This window comes from Sinocyclocheilus rhinocerous, unplaced genomic scaffold (genome assembly GCF_001515625.1).
Source record: "Sinocyclocheilus rhinocerous isolate Xijiao unplaced genomic scaffold, SAMN03320098_v1.1 scaffold1333, whole genome shotgun sequence".
NCBI classification, from domain to species: Eukaryota; Metazoa; Chordata; class Actinopteri; order Cypriniformes; family Cyprinidae; genus Sinocyclocheilus; species Sinocyclocheilus rhinocerous.
Window position 1 is genome coordinate 192,130 of NW_015625783.1, and position 10,516 is coordinate 202,645.

The 10,516-nt window shown below is 37.2% G+C and overlaps 1 protein-coding gene across 1 annotated transcript in view; it reads right to left on the reverse strand.

Annotated features, from left to right (window-relative positions):
• LOC107706121 (inversin-like) overlaps positions 1-10,516 on the reverse strand; it is a 32,909-nt gene that overhangs the window by 1,959 nt on the left and 20,434 nt on the right. Inside the window, exons 9-16 of the mRNA XM_016509707.1 lie at positions 10,016-10,187; positions 9,615-9,770; positions 5,635-5,864; positions 5,402-5,508; positions 4,565-4,774; positions 2,933-3,162; positions 1,466-2,165; positions 162-364 (exon numbers count right to left, since the gene is read on the reverse strand). Of these exons, the coding sequence (XP_016365193.1) occupies positions 162-364; positions 1,466-2,165; positions 2,933-3,162; positions 4,565-4,774; positions 5,402-5,508; positions 5,635-5,864; positions 9,615-9,770; positions 10,016-10,187 (2,008 nt within the window). The remainder of the gene's footprint in view (positions 1-161; positions 365-1,465; positions 2,166-2,932; positions 3,163-4,564; positions 4,775-5,401; positions 5,509-5,634; positions 5,865-9,614; positions 9,771-10,015; positions 10,188-10,516) is intronic.

Sequence of the window (10,516 nt, forward strand, 5' to 3'; positions counted from 1 at the left end):
TTTTTAGGACAACTTTGATGAAATGTTTTGATCCACTTCAGATGTTGACTACTGTGTATATATATATATATATATATATATATATTAAGATATTAAGATATAATATATATTCTTAGTATAGTATATACATTCCTAGACAGTTCCAGAGATACATCACTCACCATATATATTTTGCAGCACAGAACTCTTTTTCCCTACATTCCTGGTGGGAGGAGCTTGAACGTCAGAAGTTTTATGGTGGGTGTGGTCATTAGAGATAGGCCACTCCCACAACAGTTGAATCAACAGGCCTGTGACTTCAGCAGACTCCGCCCCTTTCCCAGTCTTGCACAGTACCTTACGAAGACGACCCCGAATACAAGACCTGAATGGAAAAACAAACGTTACTCTTTCATGCGCACCAACAAAAGTAGCAACAGCATATTAAACATATCAAACAAGCAAACCACATTTATGTGTACACAAAGAAGCACTTCAAGAATGTGCATATACCTTATTATTTGTGCTCTGAATCCCATTATTTTAGTAAAGCCATTAAAAGAAAGTGCTTTCATGGGCCTCCATTACACTCCCTACACACACACAAATAAATAAGAGGCCTATTCTGGTGACCTGCCCTCGGAGGTGTTGATGTGCTGGTGGGCAAAAAGCCATGCCACAACTCAAATAAGGAACATGTGGGCAACATATGAGCAGACACTGATGGAATCTGCAGACTTTTCTTGCATTTTCTGTTCTAATTTGGAGGAAAAATGGATTTAAAAGGTAAATGTGTTTTTATAAATGGTGGAAAATCTGCCATCATTTATTGTCCATTTATTCTTAAATAAATAAATTTGAATAAAATTTTTAGAATGTAAAATGAATGAAGTCTCAGAGTGATATGAGAGACAGAAGCGAAATTTATATGCACTCAAGTAATCTAATTGATGGCTCAATTGGACTGAAAAGCCTTCATGTAAACACCTTAATCGATCAGGGGTGCGTTTCTCAAAAGCATCGTTAGCGAACTATGGTCGTTAGTTCCACTGAACTCGATTGGTAATGACGGAACTTGCGATCATAGTTGCTTTTGGGAAACGCACCCCAGATTGAGCTTGATCTGAATGAAATTTAGATTTAAAGGAGTAAATTGAATTGGACTGGATTCATTCTAGAGCAGGTTTAGCTAGTTTAGTGTAGTTTAACCATCATTAAACAAAATATTTGATTGCAGAATGCTGTGATTGGCCAATCAGAATCAAGTATCTCTTGATGTAGAGAAATCCAACAGTTGGGTTCCTGAAGTGAAAAATTCATTCATTTTCTCCATAGGGAAACTAGTTTTTAACAATAACTTAACTGTTTTGAGCTCCGAGGTTGTTACTCAATGGGCTTTTTAAATACTTGAAACCAATGCTGCTAAAAAAATGGGCAGGCAGTAATGAATTCTACAGTGGAAGGAAAAAAAGAGAGACACCAGTACCTCCTCCATGCTCTCTGTATCACAATGGCCGCCTGTTTTTTGCTATGGATGCTGCCTCTCTCCTTTTCTTTCTCTTTGTCAACTTGTTTTTTTCTTGTTCTGCCCATCCATCTCTCTTTATCTCTTTCCTTCCCTGTACATTTCTGTTTCTCTCTGCCAGCCTCTTTATCCCCCTCAGTCCTTGATCTGTTATCCTTATCTCTGTGCATCTCTCTTTCTGCCCGTCTCTCTTGTTGTCGTGTGACAGAGGTGAAGTTGGAGATGTTAGATGGCTGAGTTCCTGTAGATTTATGCTGTGAAGCTGACTTGTTCCCTTTGGACGCTGATCTACAAATGCTGTCTGTCTGTGTCTCTGTGGATCGTGGTGTAGCCACTTGTTTTGAGTGGGTCCCTGTAGTACTTGGTCTGTTATGTATTGCTGATTTGGGTGTTGTGGTGGTTTCCATGTGGCCTGGTGTTACATGGGCCCCTGCGTTGACCGGTTTGGCACTGCCTGGTCGACTGGACCCAGCGGGGGATCGGCGCTCATATGTGGACCCACATTCCACAGATATGGATGTGTCTGGACCGCAAGTTTCCGTCACACACAACTCCTCTACAGTGCCTGAACACTTCCTGGTCCTCCGGGGGGTCACTGTGAGACCAGAGGCTGCTGGTGGGAGAGAAGCCTCTGGTGTTTCAGCTTCTCTCGTTCTGCGCTCTGATGGAGAAACAAAATAATTGGTTAGAGAAGTGCGTTAACACTAAGTGGCAGGACAGTGGCATGAAAGAAAGTGCTAGGGGATCTGTGGACAAGTATAAAAAAAATGTACAAATTAAAAACTAAATAAAAAGATATACAAAAAGATAAAAATGTGAATAATGAACAATATGAACAATAAAGGAATAATAAAAACTGATTTAAACAGATAAAAAATGTACATCTAATAATAAAGTACTATAATGAGTAAAAATACTTTTAAATTAATACATAACACATATTTATAATACATTTATTAAAAATATTTCAAATGTACAGTATAAATTGGGTCTTTATTTATAAAAATATATAGTTCCCTTTTACATTTTAGGATGGAGATGGCCATATTTTGGGTTTTGTTGCATCCAAAAGATGATGTAACACATCTAAAATGTAATAACACTGTTAATTGTAATCTTTAGCAACCTCAAAATTCATATCCATTTTTCATACTGTACATTCATACATACATAGCCTAAATTCACTTTGTGATGCATTTTGATTGATTGTAGTTTTTCGTGTTTTATTTAAAAAAAATATATATATATAAAAAATTATGAATTTTATAACAATATTACATAATTTATTTTTTGACCATTTATAGGCCATAAGGTGAAAATAATTATTGATAATAAGAAATAATAATAATTTAAATTAGTGACAAATTAATGTGCACTGAAGTGTAACACCATGTCATTTATTCCTTACTTTCTAGTTCATAAACTCACCAGTTCTATGTTTTTTCTCTCTCCTGCTCTGTGATTGGACGTTATGGGCGCTGGAGGACTTTTTGTGTTTGTGTCCTTTCGCCACCACTGGATCTTTAACACTCTGCTCCGTTTCATCCAGTGACAGTTTTTCTACTCTAGCTGCAGCCAATGAGACGAGCTGCTTCTGATCTGCCTCAGCCAATGAGAGCTGCTGCTCCGCCTCACGTCTGCGCTCCTCTTCCCTCTTCCTAAAGAAGCAAAAGACACACACAACACACATTCATTTACTTCACACATACTTTTATCCTGTTAATGATGTTAATAATGAACTGTCCTGGATCATTTATTTAATCTTTCAGTTGACGCCAAGTAAAGTATCTACTTATGGTTGCCATGGCGAATATTCAGATACACTTAAACTAGTTTTCAAAGGTTTGGGATCAGTAAGATTTTTAAAGACATGAATACTTTTATTCATCAAGGACACAGTAAGTACATTTATAATGTTAAGATTGTTAAAGACTTCTATTTCAAATAAATGCTGTTCTTTTGAACTCTCTATTCATCACAGGATCCTGAAAAATGTATCATGGTTTCCACAAAAATATGAAGCAGCACAAATATGTTCAACATTCATAATAATATGAAATGTTTCTTGAGCATAAAATCAGCATATTAGAACGATTTCAGAAGGATGCTGTGACACTGAAGACTGGAGTAATGGCTGCTTAAAATTCAGCTTTACCATAACAGGAATTATATAAAGTACATTCAAATCAAAAACAGTTATTTTAATTTGAATAATATTTCACAATATTCAAGTTTTTACTGTATTTTTGATTAAATAACGCCTTGGTGAAGAGAAGAGACTTAAACAAAAAAGTTTTTAATGCTAATAAACGTACAACCCATTTTCATTCGGTTCATTTAAGGTTTTTAGAGTCAGCTAAATAATTAATCTTTCATCTTTTTGTTCTTACTATTGGTTGGTACAATAATTTCAGGTCAATATCGGAGTTCACCAGGGCAGCATTTGTGAAAGACACTTGATAAACATCCCTCCATGTTTTGAGCAGCTAGCAGGAAGCAAAAAAAGAAAGAGTAGACGGATAGATTGCGGGCAGAATAACACTGATAAAAAGACAGAAGGTTAGAGTGACGGACTATGCAAACAAGTTTAACGGCAATGAAATGAATGTATGTTAACGTGTTTAAGCAGACCCTGGAAAAGAGAGAACATATTCTAAGCTGCGTATGTGTGTATTCATTCATCCTCAGAGCTGACAGACTCTAAATGTCAAGCTGTTGAGCAGCTGAACGTTGCCCAATTAACAGAAAAGGAGGGAGGATGAGTGAATCTCTCTAGCTCTTTCTCTCTCTCTCTATCATCTCATTTATTTCCATTATTGACAGCAAGAAATTGATGCTCATATTCCTCAGCAGGCAGGTAGATAGATGAGCTGCTTCTGAGCAAACACACATAATTAAACAACAGGTATTATATTCATGCAAACATTCCGTGTCAGCTCTGCAGATCAGCCTAGCCACATCAATCAGCACTGGATTGTGGGTAAGAGAATATTTGCACCCCACCATTTATCTTATCTCTTTCTCTTCAAGGCAGAACGTGTGGGTTTACGTGAGTCTTACTTTGCAGCATCCTTGCGTAGTTGTTCGTGCCTCATGAGGAGCTTCTTGCGTTCTCTGAAGGCCCGTCGGACCTTGTAGCCCTTGTAAAGAGCCTGGATGGACGAGGCGGCGATGTCTTGGATGGCGGCGATGGACAGAGCTCCATGCTCCAATAGAAACTGGGTCAGTTCTTGATGCTCTCCCAGCAGGGCATAGTCTAGAGGAGTGTACCTAAACACAATGATTATAGTCAGAACCCATTTAACAGAGGTTTTTTAATGTTTTGATGCTAAGGTCCCCAAATTTTAGATTATAATTTATACATAAAATGTTTTATTCAAAAAGAGATTTTGAAAAAGATTTTTTATGTTTTTGAAAGAAGTCTCCTATGCTCACCAAGATTGCATTTACTTGCAGTAAAATATTACTACAGTTGTGAAATAACAGTTTTCTATTTTAATATATTTTAAAGTGTAATTTATTCCTGTCATGGCAAAGCTGAACTTTTTAGCAGCCATTATTTCAATTTTCAGTGTCACATGATCCTTCAGAAATAATTCCAATAGGCTCATTTGGTGCTCAAGAAACATTCATCATTATCATCAATGTTGAAAACAGTCAAGCTGCTTAATATTTTTGTAAAAACTAAGTTTTTCCAGGATGCTTTGATGAAACAGAAATCTTTTGTAACAATTTTGGCAAATGTCTTTACTGTTTACTTAATATACATACATACGACACTTAAAATGTGATTTAATTATTAAAATTATGATTGAAATTTATATTCAAACCTGCAGTCAGATCCATAACCACTAGGCCACATCTCAAGAACCATGTACATGCATGAATGTTTGTTACCTCTCCTCAGTGTGCTCCATATGGTTGGGAAAGGCCCCACACCCCAGAAGCAGCTTCACAGCATCCAGATAACCGTTATTACAGGACCAATGAAGTGCGGTTCTCCCCTTAACAAATAAACATACACAAAGTCGCGTCTCAAGCTATTCTTCAGTCTTTCTCTTTTTCATATAGCCTATCTAGCAGGCCAGTGAATGTTCTCAGTGTTAGCTTTGGATCCAGAACAATCCTACCTCCTTGTCCTGAATATTGGGGTCTGCATCATGCTGAATGAGCAAGGCCATGCAGTTGATGTAGCCAGCATATGCCGCACACTGGAGGGGAGTCCGTCCTGCGTGGTCCTGCAGGTTAGGACTGATCCCGTTCTCCATTAGCACCTCGCACACCTCCGCATTACCGCCCAGAGCCGCCCAATGCAGAGCAGAGTGACCGTCTATGTCTACCAGATCAACACGCGCCCCTCCTAACCATATAAAAGATGCAGATTTAACATGAGCACTCTTTGAACTGTTGTACTTGTACTTTTCCACCAACATAGTGCCACAACAAACTTGTAAACAAGTCAGTCATGCTCTAGTGACGCTTAAAGGGTTAGTTCACCCAAAAATGACAATTAGCCCATGTTTTACTCACCCTCAAGGCATCCTAGGTGTATATGACTTTCTTCTTTCAGACGAATTCAATTGGAGTTATATTAAAATTTATCCTTGCTCTTCCAAGCGTTAGAATGGCGGTAGGCAGTTATTTCTTTCAACAGAAAAGAAGTCTCCAAAGAGAAGTCCAATAAAGCGCATCCATCCATAATAAAACGTGCCTCACATGGCTCCGGGGGGTGAATAAAGGCCTCCTGTAGTGAATCGATGCGTTTTTTAAGAAAAATATCCATATTTAAAACGTTATAAACACCTCTCTCTCACTTCCGCTAACTGTCATATGTGCAAGCCATTCCGCCGGATGACGTAGGACGTATGCGTCACGCGCCTGTGAGATATGCTAGTGTCGCGAGTTTGTTTACAGGAGCAAAGGAAGCAAGTTTCCTTACTTTACCAAAGGAAAACCTCTTGGCTTATATCAAAATCCTCCAACATTTTTCTTTACAAATCCTTGTTTTGTGCTTCTAATTCATGACCTGCTCTTTGTTTTGCTGTCTCTGCTCCGCACTTCCTCGTTCGTCACTAATCACCGGCACATGCGCGACACGTACGTCCTACGTCATCCGCCTGGAACGGCTTCTGCCTACAACAGTTTAGAGGAAGTGAGAGAAAAGTGTTTATAACGTTTTAAATATGGATATTTTCTTACAAAAACGCATCGATTCGCTGCAGGAGGCCTTTATTCACCCCCCAGAGCCGTGTGATGTGCGTTTTATTACGGATGGATGCGCTTTATTTGACTTCTTTTGGACTGTTGAAAAAAACACCTGCCTAGTGCCTACTGCCATTCTAACGCTTGGAAGAGCAAGGATATTTTTAATATAACTCTAATTGGATTCATCTGAAAGAAGAAAGTCATATACACCTAGGACTTTTAACCTAGGTGTATATGACTAGGACCTTTAACAAAACTAGGTTACTCCAATTATGATAAACAAAGTGGCCTAGAAATAAATGCAATGCTGGCTCTAGCTACTTTTTTTCCAAATATGCATAAAAGAAAATAGTTTTAACCCTTAAATGCATGAATGTTTCGCCAATCATTATTACATATTCGGGTCTTTAGCGACCCGGACCTATATATCCAGCACGGATGGACCTCTAACTGCTGCAATAGCAAAAAATTATCTTGATATTTTAAGAACAATTACAGAAGAATAAATAAAAGCATATTTCGTTTCCTTTTGAAACTTAAAAGGGTCATTGCGTATAGTAATTGCTCTGCAGTAAAGTCATTCAAACCAGTTAAATTTTTATTTGTATAATTATATGATTAATTAATTTGATATTAGTTTGTTTTATGCCTGCGGTAATTATGAGTGAAACATCACGTCATCATTGTGTATCAGTGCCACCTTGAGGAAAAAAGATGCATTGCACAAATTGAGTCATCAGATATGTAAATATAGGAAAGGAAAAAATACTTACACATTTACATACCTCGGGTCTGTAGCGACCCTATACACTTTCTACAAAAAATTAATCAGAAAACAGGCATTCTTTTGTATTTTACTATTTTTTTCTTGTTTATAATGAATAGATTGAGGAATACTAAGTTGATGTCTAACTTTAAAAAATGAAGGAGGGAGAGGGTAGAGAATGATGTCCTGGGTCGCTAAAGACCCAAGGTATGCATTTAAGGGTTAACTACAAAAAAAAAACATGTTTGTGAATTTATTGCTATGAATTTTGTATTTAAATAACTTATGACCATTGCACCAAGGAAAGGACGTGACTAGGGCTGTGTATCGGCAAGAATCTGGCGATACGTTACATATTACGATACAGGGGTTGCGATACATTATGTTGCAATATATTGCGATACTGTAAGCAAGATGATATATTGGGATATTTCTTATTTTAGGGATAGGAGAATAGAATATAATTTTAGGAAAACTGTCATTTAGAACACACCACCATATGCAAACCTTAGCAAAAAAAAAAATCAATTTACATGCATATACATACATATATATATAATGTAACGAATCAGCTCATGGGAAATATGAATAATTAATCATAACTAGTTAGTGTCAGATTGGTCGAGACGCTACATATATATATATATATATTTTTTTTTTTTTTAACCAGAACACAGTGGAATCTGCATTTGCATTAATCTGTCCCTGTAACATTCAATGCTATTGAACCACTTTTTGTGCAGTACGAGTAAAGGGGGTACAATTAAGTGCTTGCAGGAGTCAGATTTGACTGATCATGGGTCGAGAGGAGGGATGACCTACAAGACCATGGTGGAGGATTTGCTACTCAACGGATCCGGAGCTCCCTGATACGCGAAAATTATATGCAATATTAGAATGTTTGCGGGAGAGGGCGGGACTGGACAAACCTTGCAGGAGCAGAACACACGTTGTCACTGTTTAAGTTAAGAGGTAAGAAGACTGCTTATCTAGCGGTCGGGATATAAACTCAAAACGAAACAACGTGAATCATAAATCTTGTATACATTTTTTTTTTATATCATTTAAATATATATAAATAAATATATATTTAAATATAAAAAATATTGCATTTTTGAGAATCGATACAGTATCGCCAAACAAAATATCGCAATGTGGCCAAGTATGGCATTTGTATTCCAAGTCCCATACTTGGAATTTGTGCTCTGCATTTAACCCATCCAAGTGCACACACACAGCAGTGAGTAGTGAACAAACACACACACACCGTGAACACACACCCGGAGCAGTGGGCAGCCATATGCTGCGGTGCCCGGGGAGCAGTTGGGGGTTCGGTGCCTTGCTCAAGGGTCTCACCTCAGTCATGGTATTGAAGGTGGAGAGAGCGCTGGATATTCACTCCCCCCACCTACAATCCCTGCCGGACCTGAGACTCGAACCCATGACCTTCAGGTTACAAGTCCGACTCTCTATCCATTAGGCCACGACTGCCCCCTAAACAAATTCCCTTGCACTATATTAATTTACTGCTTGTTTTCTTTATAAAACAAAAAAACTAACACTAGCTTTTCTAATCTTTTTGCATTCTATCTGTTTTCTTTTTATTTATTATACAATTAACAAAAACAAAAAAAGTCCCCTAACACTAGCTTTCTCTATTCTTTTTCTATTCTATCTGTTTTCTTTTTATTTATTATATAATTTAAAAAAAACTTGCTACGTGTACTGCGTTAAGCTAACTGAGACTTGTTATAGCACTTGCATATCATTGCTCTCTTGTTGATTTTGATTGCTTCCATTGTCCTCATTTGTAAGTCGCTTTGGATAAAAGCTCTGCTAAATGACTAAATGTAAATGTAAATAAATAATAATATTACAAAAGAACATAATGTCTCAAAAAACAAACAAACAAACAAACATAGTACAAACTATATGTAAAGCAAAAAAAAATAATGTAACAATTTTTAAGAATATTTAAATACATTATGTACCATAATTATTTATTAGTTTATTTTTAGGCATAGATTATTTTCTAAATCTGTCTAAAGTAAAACCGTTTCCATTGTTTTTGCACATTTTTATTATTTCCCTGGACAGCAACAATGGGGAGGATAAAGGGTCATGTGTGCACTTACAAACCTTTGATGAGTGTTAGAATGACATCTCGATGGCCCATCTCACAGGCACGGAACAGAGGCGTGTGTTTCATTACGTCCAGCGGGTCCACCATGGCTCCCTGCTCTAGCAACAACTGTGCAGTAGACACATGCCCTGAGAGCGCAGCCGCATGAAGCGCTACACACACACACACACACACACACAAAAGAGCACATAAAGACAGTGACCAAACCGTCAACTCTTGTTATGGATGTATGGAGGTACATACATAGGATATGGCTTGTTAATTGCTTGATTGAACAGAAAATGCAATTATCACTGATCTGAGCTGAAACTAACCAGTTTAGGCCAGGAATGGATAATTGTGTTCAAAATGACTGTCTGCGTGTATGTGTGTGTGTTTGTGTAACTCTCTCACACACCTGTCCCTCCATATTTGTCAGTCATGTTTATGTCCAAGTCCTTTTTCAAATCCAGCATAATTTTGATGACATCATCGCTACCCTTCCCCGCAGCCCACATGAATGCTGTTCGTCCCTCCAGATCGGGCTCATCTCGCACAGAGGGGTGTTTCAGGAACACTGCGACTGTATCCTTAACAGAGAGAGAACATAATAAATACGCAAAACCACCAGAAACAATTCAATAAAGCAATAAGATATATAGTAGTTTATATATTATATATATATATATATATTTATACAAAATTGAGTAACAAATAACTTAAACATATACATAAAATATTTTACTTTGAATGAAGGAACAAACAAACAACCAAACATATCTATAATGTATATCTATCTATCTATCTAAAGGTGCATCTCAAAAAATTTGAATATCGTGAAAAAGTAAAAAAATGTTGTAACTTATTTCAAAAAGTGAAACTTTCATATATTCTAGATTCATTACATGTAAAGTAAAAC